The sequence below is a fragment of the Lissotriton vulgaris genome, chromosome 8, assembly GCF_964263255.1.
Source record: "Lissotriton vulgaris chromosome 8, aLisVul1.2, whole genome shotgun sequence".
Lineage (NCBI taxonomy): Eukaryota > Metazoa > Chordata > Amphibia > Caudata > Salamandridae > Lissotriton > Lissotriton vulgaris.
This window is the reverse complement of record NC_141696.1, coordinates 1,294,319,894-1,294,343,925: the sequence shown is the minus strand read 5'-3', so window position 1 is coordinate 1,294,343,925 and position 24,032 is coordinate 1,294,319,894. Positions and strand designations below refer to the sequence as shown.

General features: G+C 45.0%; 1 protein-coding gene across 1 annotated transcript in view; it reads right to left on the bottom strand.

Annotated features, from left to right (window-relative positions):
• The window catches only part of ARHGAP20 (Rho GTPase activating protein 20), a 318,989-nt gene that overhangs the window by 220,613 nt on the left and 74,344 nt on the right, over positions 1-24,032 (bottom strand). The window contains exon 2 of the mRNA XM_086935223.1: positions 457-542. Within this exon, the coding sequence (XP_086791349.1) occupies positions 457-542 (86 nt within the window). The remainder of the gene's footprint in view (positions 1-456; positions 543-24,032) is intronic.

The window sequence follows — 24,032 nt, the reverse complement described above, 5'->3', positions numbered from 1 at the left end:
AAACCAGCGGCTTGCGAACCCACCTGCCAAAATTTTAATATACCCTGAGGCTCACCCTCACAAGACAAATTAAACTTCGACTTGCAAAGGCACAGAAGAGGAGGGGACTCAAGTGAATGGGAAAAGGAGCCGCAGAAGCAAAAGGAACCAACAATGCTGTCTTTTGGTGACATTCGTGGTAAGAGACTTGTCAACTTTGTGTTTCTGTGGGTTCCTCGTTAAGAGATATCTCCTGGAACATCAGGAAATATCCTCAAAACCCTCACCAGCCACTCTCTGTGACCCAACCTAACACCTCATGGTTCTTCTCGGACACACTTAAATCAGGACAACAAGACCTGCATAAACAAGGAATACTTGGGTGTTATATACTTTAGGTTGTTCTCATGCGACAAAGAATGGAGTCTTTCCAGCAGTGGACAAGGAACAAAGCAAACAAAGTTGATCAGGTCTTACCTGTTGACAGCTCTGGACTTGTTAAGTGCTTTGCTTAGAACGAGCGAGGGTGCAGACTGACGCCGCTGAGCCAGGCTCTTCATTTTCTGGAAAAAGATTTTCAAAACTCAACATTAGTGAACAATGAAGAGCACATGTGGACACATCAGCTGGGCATGCATGACAATGTGGACCAGGCTATGATAGGGGAGGGCAGCCTTGTAGTTCAGCAGTTCTGCAGGGAGGGGGCAAAAGCATAGTTCATAGGTAAAATCAGTTCATATCTCTACATCTTAATACCAAGCTGAAAAACTGAGGCTTTTTGAACATATTGTGCCCTCTCTAATGCTATACTTAAATAACACAGACTACACCAGAAAGAAAACAAAATAGTTTTTGTGCTCCACGGATGGGCTTCATAGCTTCGAAAAACCAGTCCATGAAGGAGTTGAGATCTGCCCACCCATGTCCATGACCTGATTGCACGAAATCAAAACTAAGGTGACCAGATGTGACTCAACTCTCAAACTGGGGTGTACACCAATATCATCTACATATTAAACCTCTTTTCATATTCCACATATTCTCATGTTAATCCATGTTTGTTGCTGATAAATGTGAAAAGCAGGGATTTAGAGTAAGAACACGCAAGCAGTGGGCCTGTGGTAATAGGCACTTTGATCAGCAGAACAGGAGAATCGTATATGCCCACTATGTATAAGGGCTTAGGGAAGAACTGAATGGCTATATATGACACAGGTAACCCATCTACCCCTTCCCCCAGAGGCAGAGGCTGTGATATAGCAGGCTGCTTTCAGGGCAGTATTGATTGAAAGAAGCAGCATTCAATTTACATAACAAATTTCTTCTAGCCAATAGATTAGACTATTTGGGTCATAAACTTTATCTTGTAGCCAATTAAAAAAAAAAATCTATTTGGGGGAAAATTAGCCTGCCCTCTAAATAATCTGGAGTGGGGCCTGGAGCACACATTATGCTTATTCGTTCGCTGCCATACTCAGCCGGCTGCCGTAACCTCCCGTCTAGTAGTGATCCTTGAGGTGCTCCCTGCATAGCCGTGAATGGTATTAAGAGTTACTGTTGAGAATAAATCCAGAGGTCTGCTGGGATGCACGCCTTGAGTCCTTACATCTTCTCTTCGCCTCCACCGAATGCCTTAAGCTTGCTTCAAAACTCTACCTGTGTTCCTAGTGTGGTCAGAAGTATTCTCCTCATCTGGAAACAAATATCTGCAACAGACTGAAAGCTACTTCAGTGCCATGGCCCTGCTCATACCCAGACTGCAAAGAGTGACTACAGCCTCTCAAACAGGTCACACATCAGCAGGAACTGCATTTCTGCTAAAGCCGCTCTACGTCTAGCACAAAAAAGTTATTATGCAGCCATCAAGGGAGCAAAAGGGAACTACTACGCAGGGCGTATTGCAAAAGCAGACAACAATAGCAGAGAGATCTTCGCTATTGTTAAGAGCTTTGTTGCGCCTGTTGCTGACGCAGTTGCTCTTCCGTCCTCTGCGCAATGGTGCGAGGATTTGTCCACCTTCTTTATTAGTAAAATCGCGAGGATCCAGCAGGACCTTATGGCGGCTATGTCTGCTGACTGCGTAGTGACCGACATGTGTCCCACACTATGTCCTTGTTCTGGACAACAGCTTCTGAATTTCGGCCAAGTTGCTGAGGGTGCTATTTTGCCTCTCCTGCAATCTCTGAAATCGGGTTCTCCCGCTGATCCGTGCCCAGCTCGGGTGCTTTCAGAGGTTGCGGACTTGGTTTGTTCTGAGATCACACAGATTGTGAACCTCTCCTTGGCCTCAGGGGAAGTGCCGCTAGGGTGGAAACAAGCCAAACTTCTGCCACTTTTGAAAAAACCAGGATTGGATGAGACGGTTCCTGGGAATTATCGTCCAATATCCCTTTTGCCAGCACTTACGAAAGTTTGTGAGAAGGTGGTTCTTCAACAATTGGAGAACTTTGTTGAATCCTCCAACGCCCTCCATCCTGCCCAATCGGGTTTTAGAGCTACCTATAGCACTGAGACAGCGCTAGTGGAGATGACTGAGGCGATTCGGGACTGTTTGGACGGAGGCGGTAGAGCGGTCCTAATTTTATTGGACCTCTCTGCCGCGTTCTATACCGTCCCCTACGAACTCCTTCTCGCTAGGCTGTCTACCATTGGTATTGGGGGAGTGGTGCTGGCTTGGCTGTCTTCGTTTCTTTCCGACAGGTCTCAGCAGGTCTGGATGCCCCCCTACGCCTCGGATCCTAAACCACTTCTCACGGGGGTCCCCCAGGGCTCCACTCTCAGTCCCTTACTGTTCAATGTTTACATCACCCCCCTGGTTTATCTAGCGGAACAGTTTGGGGCTAAGATAATAGGGTATGCAGATGATACCCAACTGCTGTTTACCTGGCCTGACGATAATTTGGATCCATCAGTAGTTCATCAGTGTTTGTCCTCTGTATTTCGCTGGCTAACTCAAGCCCAGCTGAAGTGCAATGAGGACAAGTCAGATGTGCTTTTTTATGGCTCCTCCCCCCCCCTGTTTAAGAACACACTCTGGCCCCCTAACATTCCTAGCCCGAAAGAGATGGGAAGACCGGCAAAAAACCTGGGCATCTGGTTTGCAGAGGATCTCAGATTTGAGGAGCATATAAAAAAGCTGACAGGCACCTGCTTTGCCATGCTGAAAATGCTCCGCAAATGTTTTCCTCTGCTCCCTAAGGAGGCTAAGGAGACGGTTGCCCGAGCTCTTATACTGGCAAGGCTGGACTACGCGAATGCATTGTTCAGCGGTATTCCGGCCTACCTGGTGAAACGCCTGCAAATCATCCAGTATGCGGCCGTCCGTCTGATTTTTAACATCCCCAGATGGAAGAGCGTACGCGCTGAGATGAGCACCATTCACTGGCTCCCGGTTGTGCAGCGCATCCTGTTCAAATCTCTGGTGCTGGCGTTTAGAGCCATCCACGACCAAGGCCCCGTCTATCTGAGAAAGAGATTTATTTGTTATGTTCCAGCACGCTCTCTTAGATCATCCACGTTGTTGAAACTGTCTCTTCCCCGTTTCAAACGTGCCAGACTTGGTGGCCAATCAATCTCTGTGATTGTGGCCAGGGCCTGGAATGCCCTACCTCTTCATCTGCGTTCCTCCCAGGCCCGGTTCTAGGGGGTGGGCCGGGTGGGCCAGGCCCACCCAAACATGAGCCTGGCCTACCTAAACATGAGTCTGGCCCACCCTTGGGCGTCGGATTGGCAAGGCGGTCCCAGTGCCCGAGGCTTGTTGTGAGCCTTCACCATCAGTGTTTGGGCTGGCTGTCCAGATCCAAACTCGGGAGGCTGCTGCAGCCTCTGCAAAGCCCAGCACAGATTATCACGGCCCATTGTCACATATAGATAACAATGGGCCAAATCCAGCAGGCACAGCATGTGGTGGGAGCTCCCGCCCTGGCCTTAGGGTATGACGGTAGATGCTGCTACTGAGGGCCAGAGTTTTCACTCCTCTTGGAACAGGAAGTGATGGGGGCAATAAACAGGGTTCTGCTCCCTCCCTCCCAGTGCTTAATTTGTAATAAATTAAGTCCCAGTGCTCAATATTTTTCCTAAGAGGCTGCATCCACTTCTTCCAGTTGCAATTATTTAATGGGGGGCACAGACACGCTATGTTAAGCAAGCCAGGTCATAAATAGATTAGAAAGCAGGGTACAATTATTTAGGGATTGCCCAGGGCTGTGACATTGAGGCATGATAACATCACTAGGATGATAAACAATACACATACATCATGCTTAAACAAGGCGGGCAGTCTGTGGAGGCATGCCACGCAGTCACCCAGCTAGGTATATTTATTTTTGAACCAGACAAAGGTGTATAAGGATATCCGGAAAGGATTTGTAAAGATTTATACTCAACTCCCATCCACATAGGAGTCAGCGGAAGATTAACAGTGGGTGCTGTAAGACATGCTGGCTCACTCTTATACTGGTGCAATACATGCAATGCAAGAAAGTCCAGCGCACATTACATTTGTGTCCGCTACATAGATAGGTGCATAAAACATGCAAAAATGAAACAGTATTTGTGGCGTCCTTTTGTTTTGCATTTTATGTTTTACTGGGCGCTTTCTCTACCACCTAAGATCTAAAAGGTGCAATATGTGAGCACACATAATTTGCGTTCAGCTTCCAAGCGCCATTCTATCACCAGAGGCAGGCGACTGGAATGTACATTTGTTAACTTCGGCAAGAGAATCCTGTAAGCTATGAAGGCACACTTGTGAAAACCGGGGTGGGTGTCCTTGCACTCACTATACCTTCGCTTTGATCATGCCAAACATAGCCACTGACTTCAGCGACAAGACAGCAGGAACATGTAGTTTTACATAGTTTGAATATCGGGAATCTTCTCCTAGCAGGGACGTGGGAGGAATCACTTCTTTACACCGTGGACTGGAGGGCAGATGGATGGGGTAGATAAGAGGCGCTTCACATAGGACAGGTAAAATGGAACCTGTACAGACTGCCCAGGGCAGGAAGGAGTGTCACACACAGTATAGAGAAACCGCATTCACAGCAGTACCCACAAAAGTGTGACAGGCAGCCAGCCAGCGCAGGGTTATGTGCCAGGCTGGAGGGGCTGGAAAGGAAACGGGCACACATGGGAAGCACAAGGGGGCCATGCGCTGGCACTTACATACAGCCAGGCCAGTTGGTGCCAGCTGACAGCCAGGCGCAGGCACAGGTCCAGCTCTGGCGAGAATCCACCACCTGCTCCCGGCAACTTCTGGTAGACAGGGGGCTTGTACGGAGACACACGCAGCAGCTGGCATCGGGGTGATGATGAAACCGCTGGAGTGCCAATACTGGGGGACAAGCAGCTTCTGGTACCAGGGTGATGCTGAGCTTGCTTAGTGAGAAGAAAACATGTGTAATCCTGGCCCTGTGAATTAAGTGCCGGTACTGAGCACTAAAAACTACCAGCACAAATTAAGGACTGCAGTCCCTCTCGCAATGGATGGCTGGCCCGACTCCAATTCATGCTGGCCAGGCAAGGCATCCTCACTGCTCTACCAACCTCCTATCTCAAACTCAGAATTTAATCAGAAACAAACCCCGCCTTACCTGTCTCTTTGAGATGAGGCCCTTAATTTAAAGGCTTTTTCAGCAGATGCCCTTGGCAGCGAGTTTCCTGGGCCCTAGTTCCACCACAGTGCAGGTTTTAAATTACCTCAGTCAAAGGAGGCCCACCACAGAAACTGTTATGGTTTTTCTGTGAGACCAAATGTTGGATCATGTACTCCTTCCTTGGAAAAAAACAAAGCCCTTTCAATTAAAACCAGCAAAACTGAAAAGGTTTACGCCTTTTAGTTTATTTTTTCAGATAGCACAGTCAATAACTGCTTCCTGCTGGGGTGTATGGATATAACCAGGGCCACTGGAATTATGTAGCATTGGAGGTCCAAGTTAAGTAGCAGGGTTGCATAAATTATACTGCAAGAAAAGGAACATTATGCAGTGTAATGCTGCAAATTTAATGATAGTATTACTTCAATAGTTTCTCAATTTTACACTTGTTAATGGTGTCTGGGCATTCGTTGCACATCATTAGTATCAGTTTAACACTCAAATATAGAAATAAGCAACAGAAAGGTGACCAGTCCATCTTTGCAAACATGAGATGTTGACCAGCATAAGAGAGAGAAAGGCAGAAAATGAGGGGAACACAGTCATAGGAAACTACTGACATGGAAGAAAGGACAGCCAAACAAGACTATCGCACTAGTGCTAAAGCCTGCCCTGTCATGCACTTTATGTTTTTTGTTGATTTAATTAGCAGTCAGGTCATGATTGCACAAAGATTGTTTGGTTGGCCCTCTGGGGCTGCCCAAACTAGACATGCCCACTCTGCCATTGTACACTCAGGCTGTATTGGCTGCAATGCAGCCCGCATGAAGAACATGGCCACCACATAAGCCCCTGGCTGGGCAGCGTCCCGACCAATCACAACACTACTTGCAGCGTTGCGATTGGCTTTGTGGAGGAAGCCTGGCTGCCTGCTTCCTGTTCCTGCCGAGGCAGAAGAGCAGGAGCCGAGAAGACACGGGACCCGGCTGGCGGAAAGGTAAGCTACATTAAAAAAAATATATATTATTAAATTAATCCTCCCCCCACGTGAGCCTGCCCCCGGTGAACCCCCTGCACCCTCACCCTCCCCCCACGAGTCATGCCGGCCGCGACTGCTGAAGTGGCCCACCCAAATGCACCCTTGGCCCACCCAAATAAAAATTCCTGGAGCCGGGCCTGGTTCCTCCCAAACTGTGGCGCTATTCAAGAAAAATCTAAAAACACACCTATTCAAGAGTTTAATCTAAGTTGTTCTCTCTGTGGTTCTGTTTCCCGCCTTTCCCCTTCGCGCCAGGATACTCCCAAGTAACGGAGCGCGCTACAAAATAATTTATACATACATTTCCCCAAAACATGCCCCCAAAAACATTTGACGCTTCAGTGAAGGTTTACCAAAGCAGAAATTTTAGACATGGTTGGAAAATGTACAAACGTGCCAAGATCTGAATCAATCTATTTTTAAAAAGCAATATAAATAAAAGGTAGAGCTTAACAAAAACAATCTCTGTTTTCCGTCCAATAGATAATAGTAGTGTTTAACTATAAAATATGCATGTTCCACTTATGCAATAAACAAGAAGGTGTTTATATGCATGAATGTAATGGAGTACTGTGCAGGGACAAGCAAAGAGGCGGGAGACTGGCTCTTAGCAACAAATAGGGGAAGATGGGAGGGGGCTGTTCTTCGACGTCACCTCAGGTAAGGTGGGGCTACACAGGGAAGCAGTGTTCCTGTTCGTAGGAGGGATTGGTCTCAGTTCCTTTCACACGAGGGGTTGGGAGGGGTCATAACGGACCGGATAGGAAAGGATCCGCTCTCTGTAAATAACAAGGCATGTTCTGCGCCACAATATCGAAAAGACGAGTGTTTGGCAATATCTCAAGTGATCTTTCAGCTGTAGAAATGTGTAAATTCAGGGAGAGTCACAATAGGGGGAAATTCAAAGCTGTCCTTGTTTATCAAAAAGGATTTCACAACAAGGGCAGGCTTTTCTGCATTTCAAAAGGTTAACATGCTCTGATCCAAGTATCCTACCGTAAATGAACACGACCAAAGAACTGAAATAAAAAGGCGATGCTTACCTCCTAACTGAGTGCCAACTAAAACCAGCCCTGCCTGAGGCGGCGAAGGAAGATGGCACACTGGTGGATACCAGATATTGCTTCAGGAGAAAGAACTTGATCGACCTTTTCACAATAGTTAGCCTTGTGCCCTGCACTTCAATAAGGCAACCTTCCCTTTCTCATAAGGAACAGGAATCTCTAGACGTCATTAGGGCTTCGTGTCACGGATGGAAATCGGTCAGATGGGTCTACTTTTGACATATTATGAATGAGTCAAAAGTTAAGCATCTGTTGTTCATGTGCAGGCAAACCTAAGTGCTGAATAGGGCTAACAAGGTAGCACATGGTAAAAGGGCTGGGGGGCACTTATGGACTGGTAGTGGGGGACGATAGTAGCTGAACAATTCAGCATAGTCTTCAAGGTGCGGAGGGTGGGAGACAATCTCATGGGGGAGTTTATCTGACTCAAAGGAGCTTGAAGTTCTGATCGGTGACTAATGAAATTATCTTCCATAAGTTCAGCACTTAGGTTTTTCCATGAACTTCAGGAGGGATGCCGTAATCAATATGCCAAGGTGCAGGTATAAAAAAGGCCTGTTGGGAGGGAGAAGGGGGGCAAGCAAGCCAGACCGACAACCGTATTGTGTGTGTAAAAGGCCGCTTTATTGAAACAGGTGCACATAAAAAATACTTTATTAACTGGCTCCTCGCCTTACAAAACTAAAACCTCTCTAAACATCGAGTTACCTGACCCCTTGCATTTCCTCCCCCTCTCCCTACGATCCCCACATGATAAAAACATCCCTCACCCGGGACAACACAATACATAAAATGAAAATACATTACATTAAGTACACCATAATACACAATCTTATCCCATAACCTTTGACCTTCTTAAACCCCCAAAACCTACCCTCCTATCCGTCCTCCTGCAACTGTAACTAATGAGCACCAATGTAAAACCTCCAACCTGTTTAACCTTTCCCAGTTCCTGAACACCAACTCCCCAACTTAATGCTAACTACCAAAACTCCAGCCAAACTTGGCCAACTTCCAAAATAAACACCACCAGCACCTGTTCCAAGCGACAACATACAATCAGAAACCCCTGCGCATCTGTTCCAAAACGGGCCTGTCAAAACCTAACAAGAACTAACAACCTCCCAAAAACCAAAAAACACCAGGGAGGGAGGGTGGGCCAAAAAACCTATCCTGCAGCGCTCCCAGCCACCAGGTTACCAAAACCGAAAATGGTGGCTGGGCAGGCACTGTAAACCCCTATAAACTGGTTGGACTACAAATTGAAAATTGGGATGCTTTTGGGCTATCCCCAAGCAGCCTAAAACGGCACAACATGGCTGCCGCCAACTCGCCCCCTCCCCCTCCCAATCTGCCCGTGGAGCAGACCTTGAGTGTCGGCTGCCCCCCAAAACCCCCTTGTCCTTTCTTTCTTGTATTTACACTTTTTTTGTACAGCCATTCTTTCCATCATATTTGTGCACGTATGACAGCGGCGGTTCCTCCTATGGTGCAAAGGAGGTGCCCCAAACCCCTCCTGCAATCTGCCACATACAATAATGTATAATATATATTTTTTACCTCTCGCAAATTAAAATTCCTTTCTTAAGTGTCTTGGAGGGCAGAGCTGGTCCATGGCTGCTGATTGACAGCAAAGTAAAGACATGCCCTAAGGTTCGAAGTGCGCATGTCAGATTGGACGTCTGAATTGTGAAGGCCAGCCCGACATGTGCACTTGAGGCCTTTTCAACTAGGGCTGTGTTAAGAAGCTGTGGAAAAGCCCCCAGTCTCCAAATGCGTGCCGGGTTTGCCTTCATGGACCAATCTGAGCACTGCTGTCATGCTGTTGACTATTACAAACAACATGTGAGCAAGATCTAGATTGGTTAGTTTAGCTGGCTACAGTCGGTCTATGGGCCCATGCCACAAAGGCTGCAAAAGTGAAAGCAGAGTTTTTTGCACGAGTTCTCTGCGCAGTAGCTGCAGCCGCACGCTGCTGTACTTCAATGGTGCTACTGCTGTAACAAGGATCCAAGCACTCGTATAAGAATTGCCGGCACACGCAAAGAACTGGGGTAAGTACTCTGGAACTTGTGGTCCTCGCTGAATTATGAGGAAAACAACAACCAGAGCACCAGAATGCAAAGAAAAACGCGTCCCTGTATGGAGCGCAGTACTAACATGTAACAACTCGAGATCTTGTGCACCGCATATGCATTGATTTTATTCAGATTGTTATTTCGATTGAAGAGAGAAACTAATAGCTAACGTGATTTGCCTAGGATCACATACGTTTAATAATAGATGGAAACTGCATTTATAGAATAGAACTTGGGACTCCTTCTCAGGAGCCACCAATTAACGAGCCCGCATTTCCATCTTGGTGCATCTTTAACTTTAACAGTAAGTGATGGACAGTGTGAGCTGTCGCATTGGTTTTCTTGTCTCTGTGCATCCTATTGGTCAACTCATAGCTGTGCTGTGCTACGTGCCCTGTCTTGCTTTTGGCATGAAGGCTGGGGTTCTCCAGAGATACCAGAGGTCTCTTTATGTCTGTTTCATCCCCAGTAGCCTCCCATACCTCCAGTGCTTAATTTGCAAAAAGAATAATAAGTGCCGGGCCCCAGCCGTGGCCCGTGGAGGGAGTTGCGGTGGGGCACACAGGCGGGGTGGGGGAGGGGCAGGGTGGGTGGTGATAAACACCGGAATATGGATGATTGCAGGTAAGTAAACAATTAAATTAATAAAACGAATTTCGTAGCGCGCCCTGCATCGCAAAATGCCCCCACCCTGCCCCTCCCCCGCCTGTCTGCCCCACCGCAACTCCCTCCACGGGCCGCGGCTGCCGGGCCCTTGTGATGAGGCCACCAAAGCTTGCACCACACATTGCCACTTCCAGACAGACAGACAGACCTGACACAACTACTAACCATCACACTGCTACAAGTGGGACAATCCAGACTGTTCGAGGTCCCCAAGCTTTAAGAATGGTGTGAGTTGTTTTAAACTTTTTTTGAATTGATAAAAAACCTTTTCTGCTCATCTTCAAATGAGCAGCTGTCTTAAGTGGCGGTGCTGAGCACCGGAAATCACCGGCTCAAATTAAGCACTGCCTACCTCGCTGTGGTGGCTGCTACCAGCACCTGAGTAAGCAGCCTGCATGGAGACTGGTGGGGGGAGGCGGTGTTTACATGCAGTACTTAATAACAAGTGACTCACTTGGAGCTGGGCTGAGCGAGGGAAGTGCACATCTGCAGATTGCCTAGTGGAACAGAAATGTGTGCTGGTAATTATTTTAGATCACCACACTGCCCGAGAGAAGAGTGGAAAAAGAAGACAGTAATCAGAGGAAAAGCGAGCAGGTGTAAAAAAAATGTTGACTAAGGAAATGCGCAGGGGATGGGGGGAGGCGGGGAGGGGGAGCGGGGAGGGGGAGCTCATTCATTTCCCTCAAGGAAGTAAAGTTTGGCATCCAGCTCTCAGACCTCTTATTATTTTTGGCTGGAATCTAGATACTGTACAACCCGCCACTTTTAAAAGTCATCAGCCGTCTCTGAGGTATGATAAACCCCGGTTGAAAGGGATCTCATCCCTACTTAGTAATTACAAACTAGTCAATACAAAGTTTTTAATACCTTCTCATTCAAAGGAGGCAAGACCGTCACACACTCAAGAGGCATGTTTCATCATTGGGTCGGCTCCTTGCCCTGACACAGATGTTTTGTGTCACACTGGATCCTAACCAGGTGTTTTAGTAGATCTTTTTCATGTTGCAATATTTTAATGATGAAATGCTATGCCTAACCAACAAAGTTGTATGGATAATGTGGGGACCCCTAGGCATTTACGCCAATGTTATCTTTCTCTCAATATGGTAAGGATAAAAGCAATGCGGGATATAGAGAGTGGCAACCATCTGTTGTAAACAGGTGACATGTTTCGGCCCCTTCATAAACTCCAATCAGAGAGTCTGGCTTTCTTCAGGACCAATGTGTCATTGCATGTACCCAGTCTATCAATGTAGGTGTGAAATACAGTGTGGTATGTGTAGGGTGCACACAAAAAGTTTTCTTTACATTGAACTTTCATCGCATTGCTAGCAGTATAATGAATGCTTCATCACAAACGAGGGTTTACTTCTATCCCTAGGTTCAAAAGCCACCTATTTTTGAGCTAGAAAACATTTATTCTGAAATCTCTAAGGTTACCCGAAACATTGTAGCCCTGTCTATAAATGTGTGTGCAGGTTGCAATTCATACTAATAGCTCCAACAGGTGTACCTAGATAGTGTATAATATTAGTGAAACATCAGTATGGCTGTGAATATATGCTTGTGCATAGATTGTAGGGTTCTGTGTGGATTATGGCATCAATACTGAGCAACCAGTTAAAGTAGGCAGGTCAAGCTCAGAGCAAATGTATTGCACACCGAGATGCCTTAAATTTTAAAGTAAACCTTTCCGTCAAATTGGATTTTTTTTTGTGCCAGGGGTCATGATGAAAGGGATCGGTGATATTTAGTCCCACTCAGTTCTGCACAGTAGCACCTTGAGAATTTACAGGGTTGCTTCTAGGGGGATGCTAGTAACGAGGCTTCTATGTCTAACCTCATTAGCATCATTAATGACTAAAAGATAAGTTCTCAAGTAAATTTAGGACATTCTTTGAGCCCATTGGGTATGAGGTTGTAGCTTTGACAAGTGACCTTGGAAAGAAATTGCAAAAAACGTGACAATGTCTTACGGGCCGATCCACTGGTTGTGTAAGTATGAAGGTCACTGCATGTCTGTGTATGCATGAGCACGTATATGGGGTTTAGTTGGGCTTGTGTTTATGGATGGGCAAGGGAATTACCTATGCTTGTAATGTCGGGAGTAGCTGGGAGATGTCATTGTGGCGACGTGGACAAATTTTCTCTGATTAGGCCAACCCTCAGCTGAGGCGTAGTTCAACCCACCAAGCTTCTGGTGCACCAGATTTCCTATGGCAGGTCATGTTCTGCCAAGAAATGCTGCTAGAGCCTCCGCAACACCTCCAATTGGGTAAGAAATTCAAAGAGGGGTAAATGAATATTGTTGGGAGCATAGGGTCACCAGACAAGCAGAAGCAACTCTGTTTGTGGTGCAGGGGGCAAAGGAAGGACACACAAGTAAAAGTGCAAAGTGTGGCTCACCCACAAACTGCCCGTGCATATATTTGCATCCGTGGGTGCAGTTCCCTACTGCTGCAAAGGGTAGCTGGAACTATTTTTTTTACTTTGAGTTTTACAATCATGGGAATTAGTGGTGTCAAAGGGCATAAGTCACGATTGAGCATTTGGAGAACATGGACATATCATGTGAAAGTATGCATATGAGTTGAGTTAGTAGCCTTATGATATGTCTTGGCTGTGAAGGGAGTCCTAGCAGGAAGTGTCTGAGAACAGGGTATCCAGAGGCAAGAAAACAGGCAAGAAAATCCAACTGTGATGCTCATGTACAGCGTGAAGAGAGTTTTTTTCCCTACAACCAGTCCATACCACTAGAAGGCTTCATAGATCAGGTAGCGGTCCCTTGAGTGAGCGGCCATGCATTGGGCCTTTGGCTGCGGTTGGTGTTGCTCTCCAAGACCCTCTCCTTTCAAATTAGTCCTACCAACACTCCTCGCTTCTTGCTATTGTTTTACAATGAGATGGGCTCATCTAGAGGACCAGGGGCAAGTAATGATGGGTATGCGGATTCTGTTGGTAGTATGCATGCATTTGGCGCAATTTTGTCAAGCTCAGTCCTACAGGTAACTTCAATTACAGCTGCTGCTACAGAGAAGTTGAGTTCTTTGAGTGTTTATTCTTGCTATTATGGGGTTGGTGCTTTATATAAATAATTAAAACCGGTCTCTTTCCAGAGTGAAATTGTGTCCACTAAACTCGCTTTTTAGTCGCAGAGTTCTTAGTCATGGCCGGACTGGGAACGCAAACCGGCCCTGGCAATTAAGTTCGACCATTCATGGGAGGGGGCTGTGTTGGGATGGGGGGCTGGTGAGAAATACTGCTGCTACTTTTGATGCTGGGAGCCGAAATAGCAGCACTATTGGAAAAACAGCCCCAATGCCAAAACCGGCCCCCTTCAGTCCCAAACCATCCCACTGGGAAAGCGCACGGATCCCTCTACGGCCAGTCCTGCCCTGTTCTTAGTGTCCACAGGTCAAACAATGGGCAATAGGCTGCTCTTCGAACAACTTCAACATACCTTTAGCTGAGATTTCTCATCTGGTATTAAAATATCAAAAATTATCACCACAATTAATTGGGAAGAGTGACCAGAAAATTACCATAAAGTGCCCAAGCACAATCTCCTCCCTCTTCTGCAATCACTTCTGCTTAAAGAGATTTCCACCGCAAACATTGTCACTGGCGTCTCATCAGTGACGTCATTGTGACTGATAAAAGTGATGAGTTTCATGTTCTAATATTGTAAATTTACAGCGTTCAAACAAAAATAAATAAAAGGATTCATTCAAAAAAGTCTTACAATGTAGGACTTTACTGCCATGGCTCATAGGGTGTTCTTCTCCACAAGTATTTGAAACTTTTGTGGGGATGATTAAACTATCAATCGCACCAAGGGGACCATTCCTGGTTGCTTTTGCATAGCAAGGCGGTGTCTTGTCATTTTCCTGTTCAAGAGCACACTGCATAAATCCTCAAATACACTCAAATCCCTTGGTTAATGTGATGCTCAAAACAGTCATCAACAAATTAGAATGGTGCTTAATGTTTTGTGTGCACACGTAGCTTATATTTTGTGTTAGAGCAGCATAAAAATCTACACACTTGAGGTTTTGATGTCTTGTATCACAAATTAAAGGGCAGCAACGGCACAATACATTGACTTCAGAGTGCCAGACTCTCCCCCGGTTGCAATGGCGCAAAGGCCAGGCTACAAAGCCGCCTTTGAACATTATTGTCCTTCAGATCAAAAGCAAATCAAAACCTAAACTGAGAGACTGAAGTATGAATGACACACGCCCTGAGAGAGAAGCATTGTCTGGCCATCAAACATTATAAGAGCACAGTACTGCTGGTGATGGTGTCAACAGACGAGATCATTTACACTGTAAGCTGCTTTATAAAAGTCTGTGTAAGATCAAGGGCAAGTATGGAACAAGCATAATGGATAATGGTATTGTATTTGAACGCACATTGCACTTTATCACTTTGATACAATTTGCATTAAGAAACATTTATATGCCTGTTTGGATCTGTATGATTATTTCAGGTGAACGCACACTGCACTTTGCCTTCCTAATACAATTTGCACAAAGAAAGAACTATATGTGTGTTTGGATCTGTATGATTATTTTAGGAGTAGATAAATTGAAATTCATGGTAAAAATTCTACTAATGGACCAATGTTTTTCCTCATATGCATTATGCACTTTATGATATTTATGCTGCTCAAAACCCAATTGGAAATTTTGTTTTTAACTTTTATATAGGTTTTTATGTGTTTTAATGTGTTTCATTCTGTATGTACTTTTATGGATGTATCAAAATTCCGAATAAAGATCATTTGAATTGAATTGAATTGCTGGTGATGGTGTGGGCAGGGTAAAAAGCCACCTAATGTGCACCATTTTTAAGCTCTTCCAGTAAAACATTTGTCTGATCGGCCATCATTCATCAAACACTCCCTTTTAAATAGAAAGGGATGTCAAATATGACAACTGTCTCGTGAATCTTAGAAGTGCAGTCCAAAAGTGAAATCAATTACTATAAAACATCATAACAGACATTGGATATTGTGCTGCAGGACTTTCCGTAGCCATGTACGCACTGTAAAGGAGTTACAATACCATGAGATCCATAAGCCAATCTAAGCCTGCAGTTCCATATGCACTTTGCAACAGCCCCTTCTGGGGTTGGTAACATGTCCGCAGTCGGACACTGATGGTAAAGGCTATAGGCGCCATGCAGATTACATTTGTGGCTGCAACACAGGCCACACATATAACCCGGTTCACCCACGCATCGTTGAAGTGGTTGCTACAATGTGCCAGGTTCAACATTCATGGGGGTGCGGTATGTAACTAATATCCTTGTTGAAGCCTTTGTCCTTTAAACCCATCATATTGTGTTTGCAAAGTCCTCCTTCTATATAAAACTTTATAAATAAATAAAATACAACATGCAAAGGGTTATTTTTGTGTGCCCACCTTGCATGAAGTGATTACCCACTGCAGTTGTTTAGGGGGTAAACCTATGTTGCTTTATCCTTTTAGGTAGTGTCTGGCACGACTCACAAACGTATTGCCCTTGTAGACATTTCTTGCATTGAACGCTGGTGCACCTCTTGAACATGTGTGCTATCAAGTTCTATGGAATTTTATGGCGAATTCTGCGGACATTTAGTTCTTCACAGGAATGGGCGTTTCTAACATTTCAGAACATGTTGTTCCAGCTCTCCTTTTCTTGTTCCAACTGAAATGTGTTGTTGGTGCTCATTTGCAGCTGAATTTTAGGTTGCTTTTGTAAATTAATGAATGAGTTTTGATCAGATTCAATTGTGCCAAGGCTCCATGAAACCAAACCTCAAAAGGTACTGGCTTTCTTTGTATTGTAGCAACTTCTCTGGTTATTCCTGATGCTCAAATTCGGTCTTAGGGAAGAGGTTTGGCCATCAGTATTTTCTACCAAAGTGATGACCGCATTGTGCAGATTGGTTGCCCTTAATTTACTCACCAGAACATACTAGGTGGTCTGCGTTTTCCTGACTAAATGTTAAAGATGATCTGGGTGCTTCAGAAAGAAGTTTGTCCCGTTCAGGTATTTGTTTCATTCTTGTAGTTTATTTTATTTAGTGGCTCAGACGAGATCGTGTCTACATACAAATGTGCTAAGATCTAGGAAATAAAACAAAAAGTATTTTGTCTTTGAATATATCATGGTTAATTTGTTGCAGTGGTGAAAGCTGTAGAGTGACCGATGGAATTGTTCCTGAGACTACCATCATTCTGCCCCAATCATTTCAAAAGTTAGCTGCCACGCCCATGATGGTTCTCATCTATTTTCTGAGGATATTTTTTATTAAAACAAAGTTGTGTGTGCCAGTGTGAATCTAATAATATTCCAGAAAACCCCGACCAGGACTTCTACTCCATTTTTGCAGGAATCTCTGGCCAACAGCAATGAGATGATCATGTGCAGTGTTTGAGTACAAAAAGGTGAACAACAGGGTAGCCATGGAAACACTTGAAGATGGCTACCATATCTTGTCTCTCTTCAGGAGGCAGTTTGTTGTGTCTTATACGTATGGCAGTGTATGGCATCAAAGGTTTTAAGATAGATTTGAAGCACTCAGATATAGCTTCAGTCAATATATTGACTGCAGCGATGATCAGACTGCTGGGGGTTCAGATTTGTGCATCTTTGGAAGCGCATCGAATGTTCCCTCCAATGGGTTGTCTGGTGAAACATGTTGATGATATTCTTCGATATTGCCTGGCAGAGACTTGAGGTTTCATTTAAGAGTTTATTTTATGGGTTTGAAGGATTTTTGCTTATTTCATAGCCATGCCTGTTCAGGAATTGGCTGTATGCTTTCCTTTCTGTGCCCATGATCTTGTGTCATCTGATCTTTCAGCATTAGGATTTCCTGGTTTTTGTTTCAGTCCCTTGGGTGTATCTTCACTTTTGGGGAGTGTGGGTTTGCCTTCTGAGATGATCTGATCATGCTTGCTTTTGGAGGAAATCAAAGTGTGTTTAAAGTTCTATGTTATGACAACAGGGAGCGACCCCGCTAAGGATTTCATGAGCCAAGATATTTATGAAAACAGAGGACACATTGCAGTTGAAATTTTGAACTGAGACTTTGATTATGATGTTCAAAATACAAGCCACATTAGTAATCTGACCACAACTCAAGGACAGATGCTCGCCTATTCCATCAGTAGAACATTAGGATTACACATTCAAGAAAATATTTATGTACATTAACTTTGTCTTGAGATCAAATTGAAAACAAGCATTTGCAATGCAATCGGTCTTGCCTTTGGGACATTAGATGTATTTAGCTATGCAGCACTTTAGCCTGGGTGCTGAAACATCTACTGTTCTTTAACATGGAGGGAAAGTAAGCACCAAACTGCGTGACATGCCAGGTATGGGTACACATGGAGAGAAATATTGCCTTTCAGCGGGAAATGGTATAGTCCAAAGCTCTGTTTTTAATATAAAATCAGGGCCTTCGGTGGTCACATCACTGAAAATACATGATTTGAAAAAAATATTATTGTCTACGGGTGCCTGTGGAAGACAAAGTCTATAGCCTGGAATCTAGAAAATGCTAAAGTGATTCTGGTATTTTATTGACCCCTGCGGTTCGTTTTCCATCAAGAAAGTTAAATAGTGGCAGTTCAACAAGCAGAAAGCAATTCTGGGATTTTACTGACCTCTACTGGTCTTTTTCTATCAAGACGGTTAAATAGAGGCAGTTGAACAGAAAAAAAGGCCCTAAGCAAAAGCAGACAAGTCCTAGGGCTGATCCCCAGAGCCCACAAAGTACATACACATATAAGTATATACTAAAGTATATACAAGAGGTCTCGAATGTTCGACCTAAAAAGTGTAGTTTCATAGGCTTTGTCAGTTTTCTTGGTTTATAACCCCTTATTGGGCCGTGTTGAATTTTTCAGGTTGCGGCAGTGAACTCTTGAAACATTTTTGCTTATTTTTCCAGACGTAGGGTTGCAGGAACCTTAATGGGCGCAGCTCATGGTAATATGCTTACTTAGCATGGCTTTTGTGAGCAGTTTACAATGTTTTGGCCTCCCCTTTTTAGGAGTTTGTGTACGCTACAATCATGGCATATGTGCTGTGAACTATCCCTCACTTTTATGTATAGCCGGAGTGCTGAAGTAAACAACAAGGACAGAGTGGTGCCTACTCCCAGCTCCTGCTCTCCTTCTTTAGTTAGGCTTCCATGCTGCAGTAATTGTATTTATATAGCACTTACTCCCCCTAACGAAGCGTCAAAGCGCTTTTCGGCAAGTAGCACGCTACTTCGGAACCCAAAGGGAATTAGTGGAGGATTAGTAGAGGGAAATATAAGTTGTAAATTGGAGTGGTAGGCATGCAAGTCTGATAGCTGGGTTTAATAGGATAGAGGAGGGAAGAGTCTAGAAAGGGTTGTTTGGCAGATCTTAGTACTAAAATGAGGTTCGGGATGAGTCTAAGGTGGGATAGAGGAGGGAAGAATCCACTGAAAAGAACTTTTCTGATATTTTTCTCACAATCCCATTAGTTGGACCAACACTAGCAATACAATGCTGCCACAATTATATGATAACCCTCACCTTCGCAGGGCTCCTCCTCTGATATCGATGATCGCAATCAGAGAAGAGCATGCAGTTTGCATCACCAGGGAAGGGATCGGAAAGAGAACATGTGGTAGGCAATCTCTAAAGATTGGAAGGCAGGAGGAAATATAAACATTTATAAAGAGTAATCAAATGGTCATATTATTTTCACCTATGTTGGGAGGGTGTTTTGTGTCTATAAATGATGCTTATAGTCTTCCATCCGGTTTCCATCAAGGTTAAAAGGCTGTATGAAAGAGAATGAATGAGTCCTCACTTGGGTTCTGGGTTACACGGCTCTATCCATTGTGGTACAGTCTTCGTAGGCCAAATGAGATGATAAAAATAAATTCTGATTCAGAAAATGGTTCTTACGAGTGAATATAACATGTCTTTTCTGGAACTGAAAGTGTTTATCATTTTCAATGTGTTGCTGTTCCAAACTCATAGATGATTAAAACGTATAAATCCATTCAATTTGGTCCCCAATGGGGAAACGATTCCCCAGTAGGTTGTGTCCTGTGTTGTGAATCAGTGCCTATTCATCCTGGGTTGTAAAGCTTGCTTGGCTATGTCCATATATTTCCAAGAAGAGAATGTCTTGCCTTATGCTAGGTACACTAGCATTTTGGACCTGCAGTGGAACCATCCTTTAATTTGGACAATTACAAAAAGGATGTTTGATCACAAAAAGTATGATCAGTCTTGGGGATCTAAAATACATTTACAGAGCTGTGTTGCTCCACTGTCTCTCTTCTGCTCTCTTCTTCCTACTGAATCTAACACGAAAGGCCAAATGCTCCCAGTATAGAAATCTTAATACCCCCTGAGCCTGGGCATGAAATTTCTGCTGCAAGGAGTTTGATGAGTTTTGCATAGAGCACAGAGTTCCGAAAAGCTCCGAGTAGCGAAATTTTTCCTTTCTCACGGCTCGCCAATGTTAAGTTGGCAAGCAAGGAAAATCTTGCTCCAGACCACCTCCAGGCGAGGTTGAGAAACCTTCCGCTCTCGTTGAGGAAGTTGTCGCCAGAGTAGAACATCTCAGTGGCAGAAAGAAGCAGCACCCTCTTGAGCTGTGCATAGTGCCGTTCTGACTGATTTTACAGCGCGGGACAAAGACCTGGCGCTACAAATCAGCAAGAAGTATTGATAAAACTCTGCACAGCGCAGTGGAGTTTTTGGTCGTAGCAGAACTCCACGAAATCTGGCCAGGCCTAACTACCACCATTTAGGGCAGCAGCCACACCGGCCCAGTAATTAACACCATTATCCTCAGGCCACTCTTGCCCTTCACATAAAGGATCATTGACCACCATGCTCTCAGTATGTAAACCTCTGTTGATGTTATCTATGCCAGCCGCCAGTGCCCTGGCATTTAAAGCATGTTTGCGCGATGCCAGTGTGTGCCATTTCTAGTAGGCAGCCAATATTTAAGGCCCATTGCAATGACGTCAGAAGGCTACCAGAACGCAAAGCACCATTACTGTTATACAAGTATGCCCCTAGAGCCATTGCCTCCAGCAAGTAAATCACAACTGCCAAGCCAGATATTATCCACTCCATGACCCTGGCATTGACCCCTGGAATGATGGAACTGCAGAGACAGCTTCCCCCTCCCAAGCAGAGACAGAATAAGCATAAGCAAGTGTATAGTTGCTTGGGGGAACACGTGCAGGGAGATGGGCAGCCATGACCCACTTTTCGACTTCTTCCAGCACACACACAGGTCAAAGAGGAAGGGTGCAAGAACCCTGACACAGCCCCGGTGGGTTTCGATATTCCTGGCCATGGTGTGCAATGCACTGCCAGTGACCCGCTGCAATAAAAATCACCTCACTGTCGCCAAATTCAAGATTTACACCCTCTTCTGAATTAACTTCAATCCCACTTTCTCAAGGAAGTGCCTAGAAGTGACTCAATTCTGCGCTATTCAAGACAGTACGTAATCCTTCAATCGTGCAGGGGTTAGTAGTGTGCTTGTGTCATAAACAGTGTTTCTTACGGCCAGAACAGAACACGTAGTTATGTGCTGGACACTAAAAAAGGACAAAGCCAACATAGACTGCGGATTTATTTTTACCCTCCGTCTTGGTGCCATGTCCAGGCATTCCAGAATCTGCCGGCTAGCTACAGCTGTCACTCCCCGTGATTCTCTCGGTGGGGACCGTGTTAGTCAGTCCGTGCTTGCGGTCAGCCTGTTTACAGGCACCTACTGGGCAAGGAATGCTGGAGGGTGAGGGTGCCAGAGCGCCCCAGCATGAAGTGCTGACATCACGTTATGATGAATGGCCTCTTTCACGTCCAGGTGACACTTCTCCTGCCAAGATGCAAAGTCAAGGAGACAGTAGTGCATTCACGTGCAGCCCCAAGGCCACGTGCACGCCCTGCAGAGGCCTGGCTCTCGGATGCTTCAAACGGGAAGGAGGCGGCCACCCTCGGAACAGAAAGGCCTCTGTGGGGACTGAGCTAGGGTGACCTGGCGTCCCTGCTTTGGCGGGACAGTCCCGGTTGTTCGCCAGCTATTCCAGCAGATTTCAGGAACTTTAGCTCATGTCCTGGTTTTTAGAGAGGGTCGGCTGAAAACGGTGGAAGGTAACTTTTTATGTTTTGCTAAGCGGGATAGTTAGCAGCTGTTGTAAGAAAGAAATTTAATTATCAGGCATGCTACTGGCTTTAAAAATGGCATTTTATTTATGTTCTTAATGCCTCTTCTGTAATTCTCTGCTAAGGAGCACCATCATTCTGTGCGCTGGGTTGAAGTAAAAGTGTAGTCCTTCTTCTATTTTTGGGAAATGTCCCGCTTTTTGGCCTTACATTTCTGGTCACCCTAGACTAAGCAGGCAACACAAAATATGTAAAAACAGGCCACAACTACACTCAAGGTTTTAGTTTACATTTGCAGTGCTGTGCATGATGGGTCACCGTGACATCCTAGGTGCGCCTTACTTGGCCCAGTCATTATGGCCAGGGACTGCCGGAGGACCCCTACCCTTCCGTTAACCCGCATTATTAACCAGGACATGAGAGGGATTTGTTTGGAGGCGGAGGGTCGTAACCCCCGGGCCAGATTTATTAAAAACATACAAATAAATCAAAAATTGAAATAAACAATATTTACACAATTACGCAGAAAACGTTCCATGACATACTATTACAATTGATATATACAGATATCAGATGGCTAACCGTAACATATTTCTAGTACAAGGTATTTCCTATCTGAATCTAACGTAACAGACACATTATACAATATTTGATTTCTGCGTATCCTATTTGGGCCTACGGCAAGGTCACTAGCTGGTATCAGATCCTTATCATGTAAACCACTCCCTCCTGTTGGAGCGTGCATGCGCAGAGGGCCCATTTACCGTGGGGGTACACCCCCTCCCCGGTTACCCCTGTACGCCCTATTAACCACGCCCTCCTGTCGGAGTGCGCATGCTCAGAGGTCCCGTTCACCGTGGGGGTACACCCGCTCCCTGGTTATCCCCGTACGCCCTATTAACCACGCCCTTCCGTAGAAGTGCGCATGCACAGAGGGCCCGCCTACCGTGAGGGTACTTTGGCCCCTCGGTTACCCCCGTATGCTCTATTAACTCCATTAAAGGGGGCCCTTGCATCTCTGCGCCGTTTACTGGCGTCATTGTGCACATGCGGGGTGGCCAACCAGCCTAGAGAAAGCGTGTTTTGCATGATGGGTCACCGTGATATCCTAGGTGCGCCTTACCTGTCATAAAGCAAGCCATTGGCTCTCAAGCGTCTCTTGAGATGCCCAGAGGCCTGCATTAGATCATGTTCTGAATTTGGCATGTTATGCAGTCAGCAGAGAATCGGTTGCATTCCCCATTATTATGAGTGTCAAATACAGAGGCATCACAACACAAGCAGTCTAGCATCCACTTCAATAATGTATGTGGTACATATAACAAGCATTGGCCAACTCAAGAGATCTTGCCCTTGGGACCTATCGGCTTTGCCAATGCCTTTTATAAATGCTCTACAGCATCAGACTTTTTCTCCTGACACTGGGAAGCTTTATGAAAAATTATAAGAAATGTAAAAAAAGGTGTCATGATGCAACCACTGCTGGCAGTAGTATTATTCCACTGGCGATTGCGTGCATGATAATGTATGCCAAATTTGCGTTAATTTTTTTTTTCTGATCCAAGATCGCAGACACTACTTGGATCAGTAAGTAACAGATAAAAAAAAGATTTTTCTTATTTAATGTGAAGCACAAATTTAAAGTACTGTGTTTGTGTGAGGTGGGTAAGAGAGAAGCACATTGGGTGGAGCAAGTGGGGCTGAGAAGGAAGAAAACATTGCACAAAGGAGAAAGAAACATAAGGGTTGGGATTGGAAGAATCACAAGGAGAGATGAAGACATAGTGTAGGGTGGTTGAGGAGAGAAACACTGAGCATAGGGGCATGGGTGGGAGAAGCACATGAGACAGTGAGAAGCACACAAAAGTGACAGCACATCAGGGCGAAACCAACACAGAGCAAACAGGAAATGAGCATAATTATACACAAGAGAGAAAGATAGATCATTGGAGTGGGCATTTGGGGGGTGCACTCTGGAGAGAGAAGAGAGCTAGAAAACACATGTACTTTCATGGACTGCTTAACTAAAAAAAAAAAAAATGTTCCCTAAAAAGGAGCAATGGAATGATAGTAGCCAGCCAGTCAGAGACATGGTAATGAGGCTATGCTCCAGATAGGGACACACACAAGATGGACAAGGAGGGACAAGGAAAGCCATTGACTAAGAAGCAAGCAAACAGGTAACAATAAAGACAACAAATAGTAAGCAAGTGATGGTCTGGAAGCCCCTTTAAGTTCTTGCTAAGCCCATACTGTTTCCCAAGCATTGGAAATAAGCTGCAGTATTGACACTCAATGAAAACTAACTTTGATCCCTTTGACACAAACAATCATCAACCTATATCAAGATTTCCTTTTCCAGCCAAATTGGTAGAAAAGGCTATGAATTCAGAGTTGGTGTCTTATGTAATGGAATAATAATATGGATGCAACTC